This window comes from Anthonomus grandis, chromosome 4 (genome assembly GCF_022605725.1).
Source record: "Anthonomus grandis grandis chromosome 4, icAntGran1.3, whole genome shotgun sequence".
Taxonomy (NCBI): domain Eukaryota; kingdom Metazoa; phylum Arthropoda; class Insecta; order Coleoptera; family Curculionidae; genus Anthonomus; species Anthonomus grandis.
The window spans coordinates 35,933,016-35,959,843 of NC_065549.1; the positions used below are offsets into that span (position 1 = coordinate 35,933,016).

Consider the following 26,828-nt stretch of genomic DNA (forward strand, 5'->3'; position numbering starts at 1 on the left):
GTAACGAAGTGGTCACAAATCGTTGGTCATAAGTTGCTCAATCACCGAAATGTTTAACGAGCAAGATGAGAAAATCAACCAACAATCAACAATAATAATAATCAGACTTAAAGAACTAAAGAAAACGAAGGACAAGGTACATAAAATATATGCAAAAAAATCACCGGAGCGGGATGTAGTCATTCTGGTCTATTTCTGATTACTAATAAACAATTTACCGATGAAAACAATTATAAAATCACCAAGAGTTTAATGAATATATTAAACTGTAAGAAATTATTTTAAATTTTAAATCTGCCGTGATTTAGTTCGATGATAAATTTTAAATATGACATTCTAAATAAACAAGACCATTACACTGTATCCAATAAAAATCTTGATTTAAATTATTTGTCGCAAACTGTGTAAAGCAAAAAAGATTGGTTAATATTGATTTTGCTTTTATAAACGCACGCTAAGAGTCAGTAAATTACTGTTTCAATTAAAAAACTTTAGAAGAATTATTTTTTAAGTAAGAATCTTAATTTCTTAAACTTAAGGTAAAAATTTAGATAAAAGCGAGGTTTAATCAAAATACTCAAACAAACAGCCATAACTAGTTGTCTTCGGTTTTCATTCCATTAAGGAAATAACCAGACACAAAAACAACCAAAGTGGCGCAAAGTCATAAATTTAGAAGTAATCAGCAGTTAGCTAAGCCATAGTAGCGGTCGATAAGGCGGCAAATCAAATTTGCAAGTAACAAATGTCCTCGCCCGCTTCTCTTCATGTTTGTTGGCGAACCGATCCGCGCCCAGAATGTGACCCGAACCGGTCACGGTGCGGCTGACCTACGGGCCCGCAGCTTCCAAACAAGGAACATTCTCAGAGGCTTTCCCAGCCAACAAATAGACGAGCGGAGTTGAAAATAGTATAGCTGTAATATAATACAAACTTACAACTTAATTGATGAATTATATGTATATCATAATAAAGCAAATTAAGCTAAGAACTTTGACTCAACATTAAATTTTATAAAAAGTATTAAAGATATTTGAAATATGCTGATGTACCGTCAACCGGGGTTATATCTGATGGCAGGGGTTATATCGGAGGATATGGTTGTATTTCAAATCTGTTTCGTGATCGATCAGAAAATCAAGGTAAGCTTACAAGAAATTAAGTATTAGAGACACTTTTTTTGTTAAAATTGACGAATTGACGATTTCAGCATTTGAAATCATTCAAAACGAGGATCAAATTTTTAGTGTAGTCCGCCGAAATCATGTGCGGCATTTAAATCGGTGTATTGAAGTTGGAGGAAGACATTTTGAACAATTGTTGTGATGGTATCATATACAAAAGGTAAAAATAAATGCATCAGATCCTATTTAGGTAATTAATATTTTTTCTAAATTTAAACGCGTCTTAAGGCCGTAGTGGCGTAGTGACACATTTACGGATATGGGTTCCTATACTCAAATGGATTCTACTGTTGCACTGAATAGCCCCCAGAAGTTTGATCCTATAGTTCTGAAACACCCTGTATATACAATCTACAGATCTCTATCTGGAAATTTTAACAGTTTTTTAGGTTTATTTGAGGGTTTTCGTAAAAGCTTGACCATTAATGAAAAATGTGTCATCACTGATGACTTTAATGTTAGGTTTAATTTTGACTGCAGTCAGTCTCAGAAGTTTGTAGACCTCTTTTCTAGTTTTGGATAACATCCTGCAGTAAATGGTGCTACAAGGGGTGTTAATTGTCTGGACAATGTCTTCACAAATATTTCTATCCAGAATTATAATGTGAAAATATGTAGCGTCTCTTTGAAAACATCTTGTCGGACTTGCATTGTCTTATTTATTTAATGTAACACGACGTTTCGGTTGGTAAGTATCTCCAACCGTTAATAATCCAACATCGATAATGGTTGGAGATACTTACCAACCGAAACGTCGTGTTACATTAAATAAATAAGACAATGCAAGTCCGACAAGATGTTTTCACTGTACCATTGTCTACCACCTTCAAAAACAAAAAAAAATAGCGTCTCTTTGTCAGATCATTTAGGAATTAGTTTTTAATTCGGGCTGGGTAATGCTACTCGTATCTATTCTAGATCCATCACGGATTGAAGCTTATTTAATTTTTACCGTATGGTTGAGGATTTTCCCTGAGAAAATATAGTCATTGACGACAATGTGAACTAATCTTTTAATTGCTTTGTCGACTCCGTTATTGTTGCATACATGAACTGTTTGCCATTAAAATCTAAGTCAGTTAGTATTGCTTAACGCTCAGCGACATCAAAATGATTTGACGATTCTCTCAGAGAGATGTGGGACATGCTTTGTTTCTTGAGACAGGTTAACACACTTCGCACAAACATAGTTACCTCTAAAATTATTTGCACTTACCAAAGTTGATATTGTAGGGAAATCCAAGTTAAAAAGATTGATTCGATCGATAAGTTTATCAATCAGGCAAGTGATCGGTCCCAAGCTATGAAGAAAGCGATAAAATCGCTTAACTTAGGTGAGTTCGTCAGGTGATTGATGGTCTGAAAAATAGTAAAAGTAGGGATCCTTTTGATGTAAACACTAGACTTATAAAAACCATAAAAAAACTTGATTATGTTGTATAAAAACTTAATGATATTGTACCACTAACCAAGTTAATGAATTTGTCAATTTCATCAGGAGTTTTTCCTAATTGCCCTAAATTTGCCAAGGTAATTCCCATTTATAAAAAGAGGCCTAAGTTTATTCTTAAAAATTATCGCCCTATTTTGCTAATTACTAAATTTGGAAAGATCTTTGAATCTCTGCTTCAGACACAGATTGAAATTTATTTTGAACTCAATCCATTATTCTTTGAAAAACAGCACGGCTTTAGGAAATTGCATTCAACCAGTTTGGCAGTTATGGATTTGTGTGAGAAGATGCTTGATGGCTTTGAGGGTAGCTTACTCTCTCATGCCACATTTTATGATTGATCGAGAGCCTTTGATTGTATTGAGCATGATATTCTTCTACAAAAATTGAATTACTACAAATTTGACGCCAGTAGTCTTTATTTACTTCAGTCCTATCTGTATGATAGAAGTCAGTATGTATTGTTCGGAGGGTGTGAATCGCAGAGTTTACCACTGAAACATGGAGTTCCACAAGGCTGCGTTCTGGGGCCTATTTTGTTCTTGGTTTACGTCAACGATCTCCCTATTTGCGATAGTGGCTCTGTATTTTATCTCTACGCGGATGACACAACTTCTTGAATTGCTGATGCTGGTGAAGCGAATATTTCTCGCATATCTCAAAAGTCATGCTTGATCGAAACCAAAACTTAGTAGATCATTTTTTTCTTTTCGAAATTTTGGTTCTTTCCCGCATCTTTCGAATGTAAAAGTAAATTTCCTTGGTGTCACTCTTCATAGTGGTTTAACCTGGCTGAGTCACGTTGCAGAGTTGTCATCCAAATGATCAAGATGCATATTTCTTATCCGTAATTTATTTGGTCTTGTCTCAATGGACACACTCAGGATTGCTTATTTCAGCTATTTTCATTCTATAATGACATACTGTCTTATCAGCTGGTGCACATATCTAAGATATTTGCCTTGCAAAGAAGATGTGTGATCGTGATTCCTTTTTTGTGCTACAGAGAGTGTTGTAAATCCCACTTCAGGAAATTGAAACTTCTTATTTTACTTCTACTACTTACTTATTTCTACTAATTTCTTCATTCAACTGTGGCTTTTTAGGAGTAGGGGAGAGATAGGTACAGTGAAACGGTCGGAACATTGAGACAAACTCGGTAGAGCTTCGTACGTTCGGTATTTTCCGGTCAAACTAAAAGAACACCTTAAATCAAAGCAAACAAGAAACGGTTAAGATTCAACAAGAACATTTTTAGTTATCGCTGATCAGTCGAAGAAAGCGCGTCGGAGTAATTTTACCGAATCCACGTGGCCGGTGTTTTCGCGGAAACGAAACTTTTTTAAACAAGGTAAAATATTTTATGTAAAAGTAAATTATTTTATGTAAACTTATTGCAAAAGTGTTATTAGTTTTTTAGTCGCCTTTTATTAAATAAATATTATGGAACAGTGAGACAGCACAACAGATGGAACAGTGAGATACGTCTCACTGTTCCATCACCGTTCCTTTACCGTCTCACTGTTCGTACTAAGTATATTAGATATTTGTTTGATGAAAGTTATGATAAAATCATTAAATTTAAATTTTGAGTATATACAAAACTCATAAACTTTCACTTAATTTTGGCTACACAGTAGCCTTCTATATAGAAAATTACACAGTATTTTATCTCTATTAAAAGGTAGAAAAAATCTTTAAAAAATTATTTTTGTAAACTAAAATTATTAACTGTACCAACAATTTATTCCAATACAGTCTGTACACATAGTGTCTCAAAACCATAAGAATTGATAGATGATGGTAAAATTAAAATAAAAAAAATACAAATACCTACTCAAAATTTAAATTTAATGTCTCACTGTTCCTTTACGGATTTTATAAAACAAGTCCTTTGCAAAATATCTTCTCTTACAGATAGAAAATGCCATGAAAAAACAAAACCAATCGCCAAATAGGCCGATTCTCCGAAGACCAGATAAGGCAGCTTAGGAATTAGTTCAAGGAGACACTTTTATACGTCAAGCTGCACGAATGAAAGGACTATCTTTCCATACGGTCCATAGATATGTAAAAAAAATTCACCAAGATGAAAATATTCGTTTATGTCCTAATTACAAGGTGGAACAAATTTTTACTGTCGAACAATTCGAAAACAAATTTCGTGTATGCTTACTATAAAACATTCCTTTGCCTAGGTGGTTTCTTGCGGTATATTACCGACTCCAAGATTCGGTAGAAGAAGTACTTTCTTGTTCACACCAGGTACCAAAGTAACATTTGAGTGCGATCAAGATTCCGTGCTGGTAGGAGATCCTAGAAGAACATGTATATACCAGAGTATGGGTACACCTACTGTTTGCGTAAGTCTAATCATTATTTACTGTTTTATTTGGAGAACGCCTTGAGCGAATATATAATCAACTGTTCCAAAATGTTTTATCGTCTGTCAAGAGACGATACCCGAAGATTGTCATATGAAGCTGCAGTTTATAATAATATAGTCATTTCAACAAACTGGCATGTATCAAAAAGTGCTTGACTTGCCTGGATAAAAGGATTTCAGAAGCGTCATTCCGACTTGTCTCTTCGGACCCCAGAAGGTTGTAGTCTTTCAAGGGCAACCAGTTTCAATAGATTTAACGTTGACATTTTTTTCACAAAACTTGAAATTGTTTTAAAGCGTTTCCCGGTGTTTATGGATGATAGTCGTTTCTATAATTTAGATGAGACAGGAACCGTTACCGTTCAAAAGTCCAAAAAGTGTTTGCACAAAGGGGTATACGACAGGTTAGTAAGACCACAAGTGCCGAACGTGGAATGTTCGTTACATCCCGTTGCATTGTTGGAACATCGGGAGCAGCTATTCCTCCTGCTATGGTATTCCCGAGGGTGCACTTTAAAGACTTTATGATAAATGAGGCGCCCAACGGAACTTTATGTCTGGCTTCGAAAACAGGTTGGATGAATATGGAGTGCTTTGTGCAGGTTGTTAAACATTTCATTAAGCACACTGGTAGCATCAAGGAAAACCTTTTTTTGTTGCTAATGGATAATAACCAAAGTCATTTATCGACTGAAGCAATCGATTTGTGTAAAAGTAATGGTGTCACAATCCTTACTATACCGCCGCACTGCACTAATAAGTTACAGGCATTGGACGTAGGCTATAATGCGGCAGTAGATGCATGAATGATGAACCATCTCGGTCAGACATTTACAATTTATAACGTAGCTACGTCTGTAGGCATATCATATCCACGAGCAATGACGCCCATTAACATCACAAGTGCTTTTCGGAAAACCGGAATATTTCCATTCGATCGGCATATTTTTACGGAAGAAGATTTTTGTCGAGTTCTGTGACGGATAGGCCGCTTATTGCAGATGAAGCTACTCCTGAAAATACAGATAAACCTCCAGTTGTAGAAAATGCAGCTCCAAGTAAAAGTGATACCGCCATGAAAACTTTTATTAGCCCAAGTGTTTTCAAAGGTTATCCTAAAGCTCCGCCAAGAAAATCAGGCGAAAGCAACAAAAAACGCAAAAAAAAAGACAATGATTGCTACCGATACCCCGGAGAAAATGGAACTTATTAAATCTAGAGAAAAAACACCAAAAGAAAAAAAAGTAAAAAAGCGCGTATAAGATAGTGATTCTGATGAACAAGATGAAAATAAAATGGAATTACAGGATTCTAGCGGAGGAGAAGATTATATTGGTGAAGATCCCGAGTCCCCAATTAGTTTCAAATATCTTGATCGCTGTCCGCATATCGGAGAATATGTGCTGTTGAATTTTACTGTAAGCAAAAAACATACTATGTGGGCAAAGTCCTATCTCAAATAAAAGAAATTGATTTTGAAATATCGTTTTTAAGGAAAAGCATTAAATGTGGAAACAGATTCTTATTTCCAATGGTCCCAGATATCTCACATGTATTAAAAAAAGATATTAAAATCATTTTGCCGGCTCCTTTAACGCAAGGGTCAACCAAGCGCCAGAAGTCGCTTTTGAAATTTGAGATAAACTTTGATAGTCTTAACCTAAAATAACAATAAGTGTTGCGTCTCAGTGTTCCAACATGGATAGGTACAGTGAGACATCTGGTATTTTTTAGTTTTAATTTTTTTGAGATGTTACCTTTGGTTTTCGCCAAAAAACAATATCGTTTTTCAGTTCCTATTTATACGCCAAATGTAGGGATAAAATATGAGCTTAAAATAGCGTTTATTAAAAAAGTTATTGCTTAATCCTTGATGTATTTTTACTTTAGTGATGGATTATCTTATCGTATTATATAGTTACTGCTTGGGTTTTATTATTATTGAAATGTTAGTTGTAATGCTTTTTTTTCTGTATTTTGGCTTGTGTAAGAGTTTGTACTTTTTGGCATGAATAAATAAAAATTGATCCATTTTTTTTTTAAATGTGGAGCTTTAAAATACCAACAATGCGTTGACGAAAAAAGGCAACAAGTCGATTTTAGCGAATAATGTGGAAGCGCTTCGCCTTGTTGGAAAATCGGTTCTTGCTCATTATATGCAGGATCGTTCTAGGGGTGTTGTGTATGGTTCGTAAAAATTCTTAGATTAGCATCAATCCAGTCATTACAATTGTGGCTATTCACTAAACCATTCAAAAAGAAACTATACTTATCTAAAACATACACATAAAATAAGAAATTATCATCAATCGCTTGTTTAGTCATAATTTGGCAAAATTGCAAACGATGATCGACCATATAAAGAAGGTGCCTTACTTTACTAATTATACAAATTGTTTTCCAAAATACAAGACCTCTAAATTCCAATTTAAATACCCTGACCAATGACTTAAAAGGGGCTTAAAAAGACACGCACCATTAAAGAATTTTAAAATCAGCTACATTTAAATTTTACTGCGTGACATCGCGGCATCTCCGCGTTTTTCTTTCGAGGAGCCAAGGGGAGACATGCAGATTGTCGTTTGTTTTTATTATTGGGAGAAACCGACCAAGAAAAAATACGACCCTAAAATATTAAAAAGGATAGCGGAAGTTTTGGAAATGGGATATTTTGCTTTTATAATGGTTCTTTGTTTTGTATTTTCGAAGTCAAATGGAATTACTAAAAATACCTAAAGTGGTTTTCGTTTAAGGGTTTCGTTTTTAGGCTTTTATATTATTTTACGATGACAGTAATAAATCAGTTTTAACTGCAGTTATATTTTAATATAGCCATTATTCCAGCACGATTTAAATAATTTCTAAACCTAATTTTTTATAGATCTTACAAATTATATAGTGTACGTATATATTATAGTACGGTATACCTGATATATTGTGAACAATTATGTAATAGATCAAATGAACGAGGTGTGTTTTTAAAGTACCATTTTAAAATAAAAACAAAACAAGAAAGCATTTTTAAGAAATCATATTCATATAAAAATTCACATTTTACTCTACTTTTCGATATCATTTCCAGTTATACTGAGGAACTACCCAGGTAGCAAAACGATGTCGTGAAGATGTCGTTTTTCGTACTTTTTGGTCTACATGATAAGTCATTTTTACGTCTTTACGACCTTAAAGTGACGTACAAATATCACATCCAAACTGGCGTCTTAAGAGACGTCGCTTAAACGTCCTAAATAAAGGCTAGATGACGTCGATAACACTTAATAAATATGGGCTAAAAGACGTCCTAAATGGACTTGAAAATGACCGATGGAGAACGTCAAATATTTAAAGGTTATTTTAGGTCATTCAAAATGACCTTTGAGGACTTGAATATAAAAAAAACATTCTTACTTAAATTCCAAATATATATCTATTTATTCATTTGTAAGTATACCAAAATAAAACCAACATTCTTTAGTTACTTTTCTTGAGGAAATATTCGGTACAAAAATACTAAAAACTTTGAATCTTTATATATTTAGAGCGGGCATTATCTCCTGAGTGCTAGTAGTAAATATCACATCTTTTTATAAATAATATAGTTTTTACATATATATAAAAAATCATACGTAACATAAATATAATAAGACATTGGTGAATTTCAAAAAGTTCGTTCGTATCCGGGGCCTACATTATAAAAAACCATGTTGCAGTTAATTTTTTTTTTCTTAAGTTGATGCCTGCGACTCGTTGGTGCGGGCAGTCTCCGTTCAAACTCCGAAGCCACGCCCCCTTAGTTCTCGAGGTCACGGGTAACAATTTTCCCATTTTTTACCCCTTATCGGTGGAATTTCGAAAAATCCGTTTTTATCCGGTGCCTACATTATAAAAGGAACTCGCTGGCAAAAATTTCACGTTTCTTGCTACTGTAGTTTGAACTCTGCGATGATGAGTCAGTCAGTCAAGACAAACTCTTTTATATACAGGGTGTCCACTAATTAATGGTACATAGAAAAACCACAGACTCCTGATGTAAAAATATTACGATTTAACTATATTTACCTATATCCAAAAGTTGATATTAACTGAGATACAGGGTGTTAAACTTAAAACTTTTTTTTTTGTTTTTCCCCAATAACTTTAACAAAAGTTAGGGGTTTAGCAGTTTGTAGTTAGGGGTTTTTAGGTCGAGAAATTAATTTTTTTAACAAATTGAGTGTACAATATAGAGGGGCGCTGTCTGCGACATCTTTTTCTCCTTCATAAGGTCATAACTTTTTTGTGCTTAACTGTATTTAAGTTTTTATTGAAAATAATACTTTTTTCATATTTTTTATGTAAAAAATGTATACTACTTTCGGGTCGCTCAGAGTCGGCGACTTCGAGATATCTGCCTTCAAATTATTTAGTACAGCAGCTCAAGCAAGCAATAATGTCTTGTTACTCTTTACCAATCATTTTTTACATCATAAATAATGTTTTAGTATAAGTCATTGAGAATAATGCAGACAAAAATTGGATTATCATTTAATTAACTTTATTTAAAATTACTATGATACTAGAAAATCTATTGAAAGAAAATAACATTAACGAAAACAAACTTAACTATGCGACTGATAACTTTTCCATTTTGAAACTGTGACGAGATTTAGTAAAAAAATAGATCTGCTTTTGACAAAAACTGTTCGAAATATCTACCATTTACTTCAATACATTTAAGAGTTCTTTTTATTTATTTATTTATTTATTTATTTACAGTCAAGGCTTTCTAACAGACAGGCACAGCTGTCCAATAATAAGAAAGCACGTTATATCACAAATACAAATTAGTAAACAAGTTCTATATAATAATAATTACAACTACAGAGAATTAATTCTTAAAATTACATCACAATCTAGAAAGAATTACTTATGTAGTTTAATCAGGAAGCCGTCTTAGGTGTCGTTTAAAGCCATCAAAGCTCAAAAAAATAAGTCAATATTAGGATGGTTTAACTCCAAACTATTATACATACGGGTACATCTAATAATTGCAGAATTCGATAAGTAATTGGAAAAATACCTGAATACTACAAAAGTTTGTCTATTACGAAGGATGTAAGGATTGATGTTAAAATTGAGTTTTTCTAAAACAGATGAAGAATCAATAAAGTTGTTTACGGCCTTGTATATAAATATTAAATCAAAATTTCTTCTTCGGACCTCCAACGATTGCATATTATAAAATTTTAAATTATTATCATAACTAAAGAAATGCCGTCGTCTGTTAAACCTATAATTTAAAGTGTTAACAAATTTGCGCTGCACACTCTCTAGTCGGCCAATATAATTGGCGTACATTGGATTCCAAACTGTTGTTGCGTATTCCAGTACAGGTTTTACTATACTATTGAATAAAATTGTTAAGGAATTTATGTTGCTAAATCCTTTTGTTGCTCGAAAAACAAATCCAAGATTTTTAAGAGCCTTTTGTACAATATTTTCAAGATGCTTTTCAAACAAAAGCCTAGAATCCAATGTCACCCCAAGATCCTCAATAGAATCCAAATATTTAAGCTTAACATTATTTAGGTAAAGATCACATTTAACTTGCAGAGGAACAGGCCTTTTAGAGAACAAAATACAATTACATTTATCCAAATTGACAAAAAGTCTATTCAAAGTACAGTAATTCATAAAATTAGATAAATCGTACTGTAAAGTAAAGTAATCAGCAGCCGAAATAGTTTTTGAGATTTTAAGATCATCTGCATATAAAGCATAGCTACTATATGAAAAACATTTCTCTATATCATATAGGAAAATGATAAACAGCAGAGGACCCAAGTGTGACCCCTGAGGCACACCTGAAGTCACAGCTGTGCTCTTCGATTTTTGGCCATTTACAACAACATACTGAGATCTTTCACTTAAGTAACTTTTAAAAATTTCAAACAAAGCCCCATGTACCCCGAAATTCTCAAGCTTTATTAAAAGAGTTGGGTGGTGGACCTTATCGAAAGCTTTATAGAAATCGGTGTACACTGTACAAGTCTCAGAACCTCGCTCCATATTCTCAGATATGAGTTGAACGTAAGGCACAAGGTTAGTCAGTGGCCATCTTTTTTTAAAAAAGCCGTGTTGGTTTAAGTCAATCGATCCCCTAACAATAAAAAATAATTGATCCAAAATAAGAGACTCAAACAGTTTCCCAAAATGGCTCAAGAGAGAAATCGGTCTATAGTTATTGATAGCGCTTTTATCTCCTGATTTAAAAATAGGCACAATTTGGGCCACTTTCCAAAGCTTAGGGTATTTACCAGTTGAAATACATTGATTATACAATAAATATAGAGGCTTACAAAGATTAGGACATGATTTCAGAAATATTGAGGGAAATCCGTCTGGCCCAGGACCCTTTTTGGGATTCATAGAGCATAATGCTTCTCTAATATCGTCTTCTCGAACATGATCAACAGTAAAACATTCTTTTGATTGGACAACATCAATTAATGATGGAGTATTAGATGGTTCAAAAACACTGCTAAAAAACTTTGAGAAAAGTTCACAAATGTCAGAGTTATTCGTAGCATATTGATCATTAAAGGTCATTTTTAACGGCAAATTTTTTGTATTCCTTTTATTATTAATAAACGACCAAAAGTACTTTATGTCATACTTAATATTTTCCTCTGTTTTAGTAATGTAAACTTTATAGTGTTTAGTAATATTTAGTTTTACAGTTTTACGTAAATATGAGAAAATATCGTAGTCAGACTGTAGCTTGTATTTTTCCAGTCTCTATGCACCTGCACTTTATTCTTTATTAAATTAATAGTGTGCTTAGAAAACCATAAAGGATATTGGCGCTTTTTAATTTTTATTTTTGATATTTCAGAACTCACAATATTACTCAGTTCTGCGTAAAAACATTCGATGTTGTTATCTACATCACGAGATAAAAATTAATCCTTCCACTGAAGAGAATGAATTTTCTCATTAATAACTGCATAATTTGCCCTAATGAAATTTACCTTTTGATAAGAATTACACACGACTTTTTTTTCATAATTTAACTTAATATTCACCTCCAACGACATATGATGACTGTCCTCAGGCACTAATGGGTAATTACATTTAAGTACCTCGGTTATTAAAGAATTAGTACCATAGTTTAGTTACAACTAAATCTAAAATTCTATTCCTTGAATTCAAAATATAATTAAATTGTTTTAAACCATTAAGGAAGTAAAAATCAGTAAAGCATTTGCTACATGGGTCAGTGGCGTTATCAGAATTTAGTTTGTTATTACGCGACCAGGATAAATTAGGCAAGTTAAAATCACCTAGCAATAAAACTTTCCCATTAATTTTGTTACTTAGTACAGACTCTACTTTTGACATGAAATGTTTATAGTTATTCGAAGATGCGTGAGGGGGGACATAGACAGTACAAATTAACAATTTATTACCTCCATTTAAGACGACACTGACCCATATATCTTTCAACCATATATCAATTATATTATTGGTGTTACATAATCTTGGTATGAGTTCGGCACAATGGATATCGCGCACAGCCTAGCATTACTCCGCCACCATCACTTTTTCCACTCACTAGAGCACTACGGTCCAATCGAAAAACATTGTAGCCAGGAGGAAATAACTCCGAGCTCAGCACATCAGGCTTTAGCCAGGATTCAGTTATTGATACACAGTCAAATTGAGCAGCACACATAGATTGGTAAAAATCAACAGTTTTTGTTCTAAGTCCTCTGGTATTTTGGTAATAAATTGAAAATTCAGTGCATACAGACATTTAAATAGAGATTATACATAGGAGATAGACTAAAGTATTTAAACATAAGAAGAAAAGGGATTAAGTACTCAAAGACGACAAAACTTGTTCATTGGAGACATGAAAAGCCCTACTATTATCCTCTTTTTTAATGAAGAACTTCGAATCCTTAATCCAGCAATATGTATAGTTTGCAATTTGGCAAAACTCCCGAGCTCTTCTGTGCAGCTGCTTGAAGTATGGAGAGAGATGTTCGTTGACAAACAACCTAGTTTCCTGCTCAAATCACAAGTCAGAAGCCTTCAAACCACGGTTTCGACCTAACTTAACTGCACTTAAAAATTCGTTTCTCTTCGACACGGAGAAAAACTTTACTATGACGTTTTTAGGATAATTATTGCTGGTATCCGACCCCTTGTTAAAACGAGCAACTCTATGAGAAGCGGCTATATCATCATCATGAATTATGGTTCCAACAATGGAGCCTATTTTTTTTACCATTGATACTATATTCTCATTCCTTTTTTCTGGGACGCCGCAGAGTTCAATATTATTTTTACGACTCTCTTGTTGTAGCACTTCGATTTCCGTTCTTAAGTGCAAAGACTCTTTACGAATTTCAGAAATTTCCTGCTGCATTTCATTTATCGTTTTAGATAATTTTTTTACGTTCTCAATTTGGCTGGTAAAGTCATCGATTTTTGCTCCAAAAAAAGTAAGCGATTCAGTAAATCCCGACTGAACGGATCTGAAGGCAGCCAAATCAGACATTACCGTATTAACCTTTTCAACAAGCTCCCGCAAAACTTTTGAGGTGTCCCCCGTAGAGCGGTCAGTTTTGGTAGTGCAGTCTTTACATCGCCAAACGATGCCGGAGTCTGGTTGTAAATCTCCGATAGCCGATGGTAATTTCACGCATTTAAGGTGATATTGTCGATCGCATTGACCTTGGCAGGAGATGCCTGGGTTTGTCCGACTGACGTTACCAGCACATATGGAACACTGGGCTGCAGGCATATTCGAAACAAATAAAAATAAGCTTCTGGTTAAACTGGGAAACTTTTACGGTTTTTTTTTCCACAATAAATAAAAAGGGGTATTTTACCGGTTACAATGTTTGAAGAAAAAGTGTTCAAAAACGCCAAATTAATACCCGAAAACTCACGAAAAGACGGAGCAAAATTAATACGTGTGTACTTGTTCACTCGTCGCGAGAAAATGAAAGATCTCCTTCCTTTTGCTGAAGGATCTCCTAATTTAAAAAAATAATTGTTCGTTTTGTAGCTTTTGTGCAGCATGTAAAATTCTCTGCCATAGTTCTTCTCTGGAATTCACTATTTCTTTGTAAATGAGCGACTTCATATAGCCCCATACACAAAAATCCAGCGGGTTAAAATCGGGACTTCACGCCGGCCATGGCCTCTGGCTCCCACGACCTAGCCAGCGATTAGGAAAACGGTTGTTCAGGTACTCTCTGACAGCTCTAGAGAAGTGTGCTGGTGCTCCGTCTTGCATGAAATACATATGTTGCCTTATGTCCAGCGGAATGTCATCGAGAAAATCTGGTAAATGTGTTTCTAGAAACTCAAGGTAGAGTTCCCCGTTTAAATTGGGCGGTAGTTCGAAAGGGCCCAATAAATGATTATCGATTATACCACACCATACATTAATTTTGAATTCATGTTGGAAATGACGTTCGTGTACTGAATGTGGATTTTGTAATGCCCATGTGTGTTTATTTCTAAAATTGAAAATGCCTCTACGTGTAAACGTTGCTTCATCACTAAATAGTATCTTAATCAGAAACATGGGGTCAGTATTTATTTGGGCACGGCAAAAACGGGCAAATTCTATCCTGGGCGTAAAATCATTTTCTAATAAATTTTGCACAGAAGTGAAATGATACCGATAAAGACCCTCTTCGTGAAATATTTTACAAATGGATGACTTGCCTACTCCAGTTGCCGCAGCAGCATGTCTTGCACTTATTTCCGGATTTTCAGCCACGCGGACCAGAATTTCTTCTTCTTGTTCTGGAGTTATAACCTTCGGGTGCCCTGCGGAATTCCGTTTAGGACGAAATGTACCTGTTTCTCCTAATCGATCGTAAAGATTTTTGAAGATCTTGAAATCAGGTTGTCTTCGATTTGGGTAGAGTTCTGAATATCGTCTATAGGCTTTGCGTCTATTAAAATTTGCCTGCGCATATACACACAACATATCCCTCATTTCGGCATTTGAAAAAAGATTGTGCCTCGGCATTGTTTCTCAACTTACGAAAAATTTAAAAATTCAACAAAACAATAAACTGGATGCAAAATCACAGAAAACACTAATTAAATATTTTCTGACAACTTTAAACTAATCAACAAACAACAACAACATGGCGGTTTCCTAACAACTGCGTATCTAAAATTCATTTGCTTTCTCATAGCTTACTTTAAAAAAGTGAATTATTTCCCGATTATATTAATTATTCAGCCGGGGTCGAGTGCATGATGCACTAAATAATTTAAATACAAATATCTCCAAAACGGTAAATCTGAGCGACTTCAACTTAACGTAAAAAATATGAAAAAAGTATTATTTTCAATAAAAACTTAAATACAGTTAAGCACAAAAAAGTTATGACCCGTTATGAAAGTTATGACAGCGCCCGCTACATTGTACACTCAATTTGTTAAAAAATTGAATTTCTCGACCTAAAAAACCCCTAACTACAAATTTTTGTGAAAAAAAGTTAACTTTTGTTAAAGTTATTGGGGAAAAACAAAAAAAAAGTTTTAAGTTTAACACCCTGTATCTCAGTTAATATCAACTTTTAAATATAGGTAAATATAGTTAAATCGTAATATTTTTACATCAGGAGTCTGTGGTTTTTCCATGTACCATTAATTAGGGGACACCCTGTATATAGATGTACCTGATTTAATCCAATTTGGCCATTTACTAAGATGGTAAGCATGTTAAATACCCAAAACGTAAAACAAACACCGAACACAAAAGGAAGTACAACACCAAACAATTACAAAATCGGATTTCCAGTAATGCCGGTCGTTGGTCGGTAGCAATGGTGGGGTCAGCGCCACCTGAACCACAAATTGCATATCTTATTTTAACGTCAGGAGGGTTGTTGGGTGGGGTCAGAAATACAACAGAAACCTGTTTACCTTAATGTCGACGTTTCGACTTATATTAAGTCATCCTCAAGACACTAAGTCTAGGTTTCTTTAGCTATAATTAAAACACATTTATAATAGGAGCGTAGAATTATTTTTAACATGGGTTAAATTGTAGGTGTTATTGTGAGCAAACTAGAATCAACAATAGTGTTTACGACCCTAACGAACATTTAATGTTAATGTATGGGAATATTCGGCGAAGATTTTAATCCGTTATTTTTTATAGAGAAGTCATTATCTAGGCAGATTTACGAGAATTTTTATTGTTAAAATGAATAAGATCAGTTTTAAAAGATGTTTTGCTTAACATTCGGTATCAACATATCATCGTATTTCCGCGTATTAGCTACAACATGTTGTTAATTTTTCATTTCTTAATCAAGGCCCATGGCCTGTCCGCCCAACAATGAAATTAATTTCCATTAATTTTGAAAATTCAAGACATTATCGTAAGAGATGAGCCTTGATCAGGCAATTACAATATTGCAGATTTTAACAGCCTATTTTTGAGAAACAAAGAATTTTGGACATGTGTTTACAGGAAGGTTTTATTTTTTTTTAAGGTTTTATTGTCTCCTGAAGTCTATCCGGATATTTTTAAAAATCTTAAAGTAGACAAAAAACGCTAAAAAGATAATAGTAAAGGATTAAATAAAACACGTAAAACCTCTAATCAATCTATTTATATATTTACAAAACGAAACCAAGTTTCAGTATATAGACATTAATAATAAAATATTATTATTTAACTTATAAATATACCAACAAAAAACATAGAAAATTGTGTGATATTTTCAAAGTATTAGGATATTTATTTAGGAATGTTTTAATATGGTCGCCATACATCTGAATTTCTAACTACTTCACTTCGTCCACTCTTACTTAAGTCTTTATTATTGCTCACGCCTACTTCGTCTCGTTGCCTTATTAAAGTTACCGCTGCCTTTCTTACTTTAACACTTAGATTCACACCTTCAACAGACTTTGTTGAGTCCTTATCAACTATACTAGACTCTTCATCCTTATCCCTATCCTCGTCTAACTCAGTTACATCAACTTTATCACTGGAACTATCAGGGTTTTGAGACATACTATCATCAGGTGGGGACAATATTGAAGACACCAACCCAGGATGCCTAAGGCTGTTCATCCAATTCCACTCATTTTGGTAGAATTGCCCGTATAACCATTGACTGGGAGGTGGTAGTAAGGGAGCATTTAAAAACAAACTTGCTGCCAAAGCGCTATTAAACATCTGCTGCTGGCTATTCTGAGATGAACCAGTGGTGGAAAGTATTCCCGTAAATGCTGCCGGAGGTCGTGGACTAGGGGTTGGTGATGCGGTAACTGATATGTCATCTTCATTGGCCGATTTAGAGCTGTCTGCCGTCGTTAGCAGTCCGACAGGTGTTGGAGAAGTTTTCGGTGATGTGGTGCTATGTGCAGAGTTACAGTTGATTGATATAGGTCCTAGTGATGCAGATGATGCCTCTGGAATATCAAAATTTATTTTATTAAAATTTGAATTTTATAAAAAAAAGTTTTTGATATAACACTTTTTCTTAATATGGAAAAAATGGAGTTAAGGCATATTTGTTACTAAATAATCTTTGATATAAGCAATTATTGCGTTATAAAATAGAGTAATTGTTTAAATATTTGTTAACTTTAATCTAAAATTTATCAAGTATAGCAAACCTTTTCGACTTTTGTCAATTATAACAACACTGTCGAATATCCTTCTGACAATTGACATACTGGAGAGTTTTCGCATTGAAATATTTTCAAATTGACCCTATGTAAAACATTTTATTCTTTTAAAATATTCTATAGACCGTACCTCTACAAACATTTTTTTTTGGAAAATTGTTGGGTTCTAAATTGTCCAGGCACCTTAAATTGTAAGTAAAATCTGTATTGTTGTGACGAATTTATAATGAACAAAACAGTTTGTCAAACTATGAATAAATCGTGATATTATATTAAAAAGTATTTAAAGTATTGTCGAATAAGGAAGGAATTTTGAAGAAAATATTATATAGCAGGAAATTTGAAAGATAAGTATATTTTGTTGATATTTTTAATTTAATTTAATTTAACTTTAATAACCTTGATAACGGTAGTAGATATAACTACCGAAACGTTGGTTCAAATTATTTTTTTTTTAAAGTAGGTCTTCTCGTTGTTTTTATCGTTTTTTAATTTTAACATTCTTAACAAAGTTAGGTAGGACATTAAAAAGAAGAAACGAGCCCAGAGATTAATAGATTAAACCTCAGCTCCTAGGTATATAAAAAATCTATTTTACCCCAAGTAAATCATTGTATTTAAAACTCATTGAACTTAAATTAAATTAAGTATATCGGACGATATCATTATAGATTTGAGTTTATATTTCTTTTAAATAATAAGATCTTCTTTACAAAAATATTCAATTGCTTGAAGAAAAGATTAAAATTTTATCAAGGAACAAAAGTAGCCCACCAAAAATCGGCAACAGTTCGGTATCATCTGTTCTAACATACGCGGAGAGAGCGCAGCAGCAAAATGCAGCTACTCCTAACCCTAAATTTCCACCGACGTCAACAAAAACAAAACCTTCTAAAAATGTCCCAAATCAGTCTGCTGGGATAATTAAACAAAAAAATAACCCATTATTGGAAAATACTTCTCGTGGTAATATAGTTATTTCAGCCCAGGAAGTCAATGCAGCTGTGATGCAGGTCCAGCAGGAAAAATATATGCAGAACATTCAGCAGCTTGCAGAGACGCCCAAAAAAAGTAATTGGTTTACTGCAGGGCCCAGAAATAACCGTCGTAGAGGATTTGTTGTAGGGCGAGGGACGGAAGCAGCAAATGTTCAAGCGATCACCAAATTCACATCTCTCAATGTAACTAGACTAGCACCACATAGCAAGCCAGAAGACCTGAAGAAGGACCTATTACCCAACTTTCCTGAAGTATCTTGTGAATCAATGCCTCTTTTAAGGTGACTATCAATCAAGAGACCATTTGGAAAGCCTAGAACAAAGAAGTTTGGCCCAACGGAGCTGTCATATCTCGGTTTTTCACCAAGAGGAGGGTGCCACCAGAACAATAGGAGGACCCTCTCTAAGTAACCTAACTACATCAAGGCAGTTGATAATCTACTATCAGAATGTACGCGGATTAAGAACCAAAACAAATGCATTATATACAGCAACTTTATCGGAATGTTATGATGTAATTGCATTTAGCGAGACATGGTTAAATGAGAACATATTTAACTCAGAGCTCCTAGATGAGAGATATACAGTGCTCCGTAAGGACAGAATTGGCCAAAGGGGAGGAGGAGTCCTTATTGCAGTCAAGAAGGAACTGCCTTAGGAAATTGTAAATGCCGACTGTTATAGTGACTGTCTAATACTTAAAGTAAGTGTTAAAAATATATCTGTTGTTTATTTTATACCAAATTCCACCGTTTTAATGTATGAAAAAAATTTTAACCTTTTGGAGGAAATTTTACTCTTAGAAAACATAAATGTGATATTGCTAGGAGATTTTAGTTTGCCTTATTTTAATAATTGTAATTGTATTGTTGTAATTGTATACAGAAAAGTAAAAATTGTATACAGATTGTGATAAAAATGTCCTGATGCAGCAATTTAATAATATGTATAATCTATGCCAAGTAAATAATATTCCTAATTGTATGAACAGATCTTTAAATCTTTCACTAACTAATATGGAAAAATGCACAGTATCGAGAACAAGTGACCCTTTATTAGCACGAAGATGCTTACCACCCTTCTCTTAACTTACAATTTAATCTGAGGATTGTACAAAATAAAACAACTAATAAGAAGACTTATACATACAACTATGCAAAAGGTAACTTCTTTACCCTTTATAGATCACTTTCTGATTGCGACTGGTCTATGGTGTTTAAATGCTATGATGTTTATATGGGGTTTGATACATTTTATAGACTAATTTACCAATTTCTGAGCATTTCAATTCCAAAAACAAATATAAAATCCAACACTGCAGGGAAATTTCCAATATGGTTCTCTCTTGATTTAAAACATTTAAAACATAAAATTAAAGTCAGCCCAGAATGCGTTGAATATCAGCACCTTAGAGCTGAAATAAAAAATCAAACAAAATATGAATATAATTTGTACAAAACTTCAATTGAAAAAAATTTAGCTGCTGATCCAAGCGCATTTTGGGCTTTCTCTAAATCTAAAGCTAGGAGTGCAGGTATACCAGTGGCCATGACCTTAAATAATGTCAATTTCAATAAACCCCCTGATATTGCAAATGCTTTTGCCCAATATTTTGAGTCTGTGTATAGCACAGCTGGCTGTTCCGATCATCACATATTAATTAATAAAGAATGGGACACTTTTGTTTTCAAAAAAATTTATGAGAGTGATGCAATAAATGCTATTAAGAAACTTAAACCTAAAAAATCTACTGGTCCAGATAAAATTTCTTCTTATATCTATAAAGGTTGTGCTGAGCTTTTAACAAAACCCCTAGTGTATCTTTTCAACATGTCAATTGAACAGGAATCCTTTCCAGATATTTTAAATTTATCAATGATCTCACCAATTCGTAAAAAAGACAAGAAAAATGATATATCAAATTATAGGCCTATTCATCTCTTAAATTGTTTATCTAAAATTTTTGAAAATATTCTCTATGATAATTTATATGAACATGTTAAACATAAAATTTACAAGTGTCAGCATGGTTTTGTTAATGATAAATCCACGGTGACAAATCTGTGTACCCTCTCAGAACAAATCTCTAAGGCAATTGAGTCTAAGGAGCAGTAAGATGTGCTATACACCGACTGCGATAAGGCATTCGACAAGGTAAATCACTGTGTGCCTTTAAATAAATTAGTTTGGCTTTCGTTTTTCTAAAAAAGCTTGTAATTTCATGAAATCTTATTTATGTAGGAGAAATAACGTGGTTAAGATTGGTAATTGTCTATCAGATCAATATATGTCAACCTCAGATGTTCCCCAGGGTAGCAAGCTTGGTCCGTACCTTGGTCATCCTTTTTGTTCCTCATCTGTAAGTCTGATGTATGGTGATGATTTTAAACTATTCAAAACTATTACTGTCAAGGAAGATGCTGTACAATTAAAAAATAACCTATGTTCTGTGGTTGGTTGGTTCAAGATTAATAAGATGTCCCTTATTGTTCAAAAATGTGCTGTGGTCAATTTCACTCGTAAAGTTAACTATTTTCTTGAAGACTACTATATTGATAGTACCAAAATTCTTGGAAAAAACTTTATTAGAGATTTGGGAGTAACTTTTCAGGCCAATATGAAATTTAATTATGAATATAGTGAAATAATTAATAAGGCTTACCGTTCTTTGGGTTTTGTAACAAGAAAAAGTATAAATTTTAAAGTCAGCCCTATCATTAGACTTTATAATGCCCTTGTTAGGCCACATAATGGAGTATGCCTCTACTATGTGGTCACCTGAAGCATCATCACATTCAGACATGATTGAGAAGGTACAGAAAAAATTTTTAATATTTCTAGTCAGAAAAAACAAAGAATACCCATATATAGTGTCATACAGGGCAATGTTAAAAACGTTTGACTTCCAGATGCTCTGTACCAGAAGGCAGAATCAGGCAGTCATTTTTATTTTATATATTTCATTGTAAATAATTGAGCTGTGATCTAATTGAATACATTTCTTTTAAGATACCAAAGACTAGATTAAAAATAACTAATAAAGATTTTAATACTACATCTCCAATCAATAATATGTTAAGGATTTGTAACAATGTCTTAAATGTCTTTGAAGATGTAAATATATTTAACATCAGGGTTAAGGAAATTAGAAGGTTGCTTGAGCATCGGGACATAGTTTAGGACTCATGTTTTACTTTTTTCATCTTATCTTTTTTTTTCTCTGAGGTTTAGTGTTATTGTTGTGAAATTATTTTAATATGTTTTTTGTTTGTTTTTTTTTCTCCTATTATAGGCTTTACATGTAATTTCTATTACCCGATATATAGTGTTTGTAAAGTTTTTTGAATATATAGTGTTTGTAAAGTTTTTTGAATATATAAATACCTGAATAAGTCTATTTTCTTCTTCATTTCAATTTTTGAGCCTGTAAGATAGTAATTTATAAATTGATTTTTGCTATAAGTAACGTAATACTCAATAAAATAAGTAACTCACCTTAAATTGTAAATGTACCTAAAGTCTATTAACATTAAAAGCTTATCTGCCATACTCTAAAGGTATGAATGAACCTACCAACCGTTCAGTTGTCACAAAATGCAATAATGGCTTGCTAAGATTCGACAGTAGAGAATTACTACTGAAATTAACAATAATAGAAAGTTTTTGATTTTTTAATCGTTAAAAGAAAGCAAAAATATTAAATGTACCCCAAACTGAATAGCGACCTTAAATAAAATTTTTGTTTCTAGAAAAAGCAGTGCCATAGAATTTTTGTTCAAGAATATTCAATTTAAAATCCCGTACGTACACCATCAAATTTAAGAAAAAAATCCTTTTGTTACTCCAAAGCCGTGTACCAAATTTCATTACAGTACCTTAAGTAATAAAAAAGTTATGACGAAAAAAAATTTTTTCTTAAAACACTTACACCCTCTATTTCAAAAACGAAGCATTGGAAAATATATATTTATAAAGAAAATTAAGGCACTTATTCTAATGCACAATTTATTGTTAAAGTTTGGGGACAGTAATTTATAAGACCCGTTATATCAATTCTGTTGGAAATACTACTGTGTGTTTGCCTAGTTTTGTTTGTTTATTTACGTTTTATCTTACGATTTATTTTCAAGTAAATTTTATCTCTTTGTGGAGCTTTAAATTTTGATTGAAAATTACTTAAATACGATGCCAGACCAAATTAAAAGCGGACAAGAAGTGTAATACTAAACAGGGTGTCTAGTTTAAAATTATGTACATGGGGATATTGGAAGACGATAAACATACAGGGAAGACAAAGTGGGAAAAAAGTTGCATAATTAAGGGCCTTTAAATAATCTGTTTGCTATTTCTTTGAACTCGGAATGACTATAGATATATAATGAGAAAAGGAAAAAAGTGCGTCTTATAAAATCCTTTAAATCCTGTTTATTGGAATAGAATTAAACACATCTAAACTAGTCTTAAGCAAATATGAGATCAAAAAATTTATAATAACTGCAAATTTATTAAAATCACCAAAATGAGATAAAAGCAGGGCAAAAAATTGAATTGAGCAAATATTACATAGAGAAGTCTCAAGCAAAAATGAATAAAGTTATCAAAAAATCAGCAATAAATTAAAAACGTCCTTAAAATTCACAGTTTTAGACCGAAGCATTTATCTGCACTAGTCTATTGAGGGAAAAAATTTGCAATTACAACAAAGAAACTAGCAATAAAACACAATGAAAATCACCTGATGTTCATAAAATGATTATATAAGGTGATGCAAAGCTTATAGAAATTCATAAAGGCTGGAGCTGTAACTAATAAAAGATTTCTTCTATGGGATATTACATACTTAAATCATAGAGCTAGACGCCCAATATGCACTTATCCTTTGGTGCCAAGATTTATTTATTCACTGTAAAATTACAATAAAGTTGAAGTATATTAAAGTTAACCTATTGGATATATTTAGGACTTGTTTAGTAGAAAGAAAATAAAAAATTATACTTATCAATACTATCAAAAGCGTAAAGGAATACAGAAAAATTGAGTTTAATTTTGATTTTTAAGTATAATTCTATTTTTTCCTTCTAAAAACAAACTAGAATAATTTTAGGTTTCTCTTATAAATCACAATATTACTTGTAGTCATATTTTTTGTCGTAGATACTGATAGACACCTATAGATTGATATAGATACAGATGAGAAATAGGATAATAGAAATTAGTAAAAAAAAACTTTTAACTGATTGATTGATCAGTACAACTACAAAAGTTTATTTACCTTATTTGGAAATCATGTTAGTGTTTGTATGTGTTAAAGTATTATTTATTTCTATCTAAAATTGAGAAAAAAAATGCATATGATTGGGGTTTAGCGCCATTATATTTCTGCAACTTAGCTTCACTAAGTATAAAAAGAATATCGGTAACACAAAAAAAACTTTAATTTAATTTAAATAAACGAATTGTTGAACAAAAACATGATTAGAAAGGCTGTTATGTTTTATGCTATTTGCTTACCTCTTTCTATTCTAGGAGATGTATCGAGGGGACGGTCCAGTGCAGCAAACATGTGAGGAGAAAAGTGAGACTGTGGATGGTGGTGATGAGATATAAGTGGTCCGTGAGGATATCCATGCCTTCCGCCTAAAAAGGGCCACTCATGTGGGTGACCTGGTAGACCCGCTAAGTGGTGGGCTATCCCTAAAAATAAAAAAAAAAATATATAGTAAATAAATCTTTCTTAGGCAACACCTATATAATTTATTTAAAAATAAGAGCTCTTTAAAGATATTGTTTTCTGGAAAAAACGTATTTTACGTACATTAATCTGTCTGTTTATAGACCCAGTAACTTATTATAGGTAGCGAAGTAGCAAATAATATACGAGTAGTCACAATTTCACTTCCCAAATGAATATCTAGTAGTACCCTATAAGTTAAAGGCATTGTCCTGAAGCTTAAAGCAGCAACTGTCAAAATTGCATTACATCAGTCTTTAATTTTAGCAATATATGAATTATCAAAATAGATATTCTGACGTCTACTAGCAATGTAAATTTGCCTGCTATCGGAATTTATACATAATTTACGTAAAGCAGGCGACCAAGTACAGTTCGTTAAGCCACATCTACATAAATGTTAATATCCATAGAGGTAGCGTCATTAAATTTAACTTGGTAAAAACCAAGCAAATGCAAAGCGGTTCCATTACAACCGGCCAATAATAAGATAACTGTAAAGATGTCTTAGAAAATTGAAGATGATATTCCATGTTATGTATTCATCGGAATCCAAAGAATCAAGTAATAGGATCTATCAATTTAGTTAGATACAAAATAGGGAACCCAGTAATTTCTTCAGCCTAAAAATATTAAAATACGGGGATCTTGGTATAGGGTGTAATAAGGTATTTGTAGTTTATAGGTTTCCTAAGCTAACAGAGTAGCAAAAAATATATTAGACAGTGATACATTATTAAGGTTGTGCTAATTATTATTACCCTCTTTATATATTAATTATTTAATTAATAATAAGTTTTTAGGAACAGGAATAACTGAACTAATTATTGCAGATAATCTTAGGTTTGATTGCATTTTGCGTCGCGGATTAGATAAGATTTATTTGGTTGGAAGAAAATTTATCAAAATTAAAAACTAAATCATTAAGGTTATGATTAAAAATGTAGCATTTACGTGAATTTAAAGCTCACATTGGTGTTCTTTTATTCTTGTTTTATATCATATGAATTTCATAGTATGTATATGTTTATTCAAAAAATAAGGCGGCTCTCAAACAATTTAGGCAAATGCGTGTTTAAAGTCGAAAAATGATTAAAAAATTACCCTATACTTAGCTTCAGTTGCACAGATAATCTAATAAAACTAATAACAATCTTAATGACTGAATGTCTCCAACAAGCTAAAATACCGCATACCTGGCGGAATGCTAAAATTATACGTCTTCATAAATAGAGTGATTAACGATAAACGAGAATAAAAAATTGACTTAACTAATGAACTACAGTCCTATAACTCTACAATTGCACCTGTTCAAATTACTAACAAGATTAATTACTACACGGCTAAAATTGGATGAGTATCAGTCAATAGAATAGGCAGATTTTAGGAAGGGTTACGCAGCTGCGGATCACTTGCTTATTATACAAATCTTAAGTGAGAAGTGCGATGAACCACTTACCTTTAAATTTGGCCTTGATAGACTATAAAAAAGCATTTTGACATGGTTGAACATTGAGCCGTTCACAGAGAACAACTAATAGAAAAGACTACCAACAAAGCAACATACTACTTAAGAAGGAGAACCAGTCAGGTCCCACGGACAAAAGAAGTTAGATAGAGAGGCTCTCTAACAGCCAAACTGTTCACATTGGGTTTGGAAGACGTATTTAAGAAACTGGATTGTTTAGAATACGGCATTATAATGAGTGGTCAAAACTTAAGCCACCTACGTTATCCAGATGATATAATCATAATGGTAAATATCTTACAGCACTTGAAAACATGGTAAATAAATTAAATAAAGAGTATTTAAAAATTGGTCTCAGGATGAACATCAGTAAAATGAAAATAATGCTTATCGAAAAACGCATAACTCAGGCGGGAAGCCAGAAATATCTAGGTCAAAAAATTGTACTTGGAAGAGAAAATCAAATAGTAAGGACACAAAGAAGAATAAAGCAATCCTGAGCGGCGATCGGCAAACTGAGTTATTTACTGAAAAACAAAAAAATAATGTTAAAGAACAAAAGAAAATCATATGTTATATGTATTCTATTGAAGTGAAAGTAGTGCTGGACATGTGGTAAGAGATAGCGCTAATAAATGGCGTAAAAGAATTTTAACCTGGCGACTTTATGCTTTCAAGAGGCCTAGAACATACCACCAATGCGGTAAATATATGCTATTAAACTAACAGCAAGACTACATTAGAAGCAGGAAAGCTCAAACAGAATAGAATAAAGCTTATAAAGTGGACTGAAGAATGCTTCCAAAAAAGAAAGAAGAACAAGAAGCTTCAGTTGAAAGTACCTAAAGTGACTTTCAGGTAATAAATTGTTGTACAAGCAAACGGTTAGTGAAACAATTTAGTTTTATTTACGTAAAAACCTTCGTTACATCACTTGTTAAC

The 26,828-nt window shown here is 32.9% G+C and overlaps 1 protein-coding gene across 1 annotated transcript in view; it reads right to left on the bottom strand.

Annotated features, from left to right (window-relative positions):
- Positions 1-16,723: 16,723 nt before the first annotated feature.
- The window catches only part of LOC126735610 (runt-related transcription factor 3-like), a 179,478-nt gene continuing 169,373 nt past the window's right edge, over positions 16,724-26,828 (bottom strand). Inside the window, exons 4-5 of the mRNA XM_050439672.1 lie at positions 24,199-24,381; positions 16,724-17,470 (exon numbers count right to left, since the gene is read on the bottom strand). Of these exons, the coding sequence (XP_050295629.1) occupies positions 16,806-17,470; positions 24,199-24,381 (848 nt within the window). The 3' untranslated portion in view covers positions 16,724-16,805. The remainder of the gene's footprint in view (positions 17,471-24,198; positions 24,382-26,828) is intronic.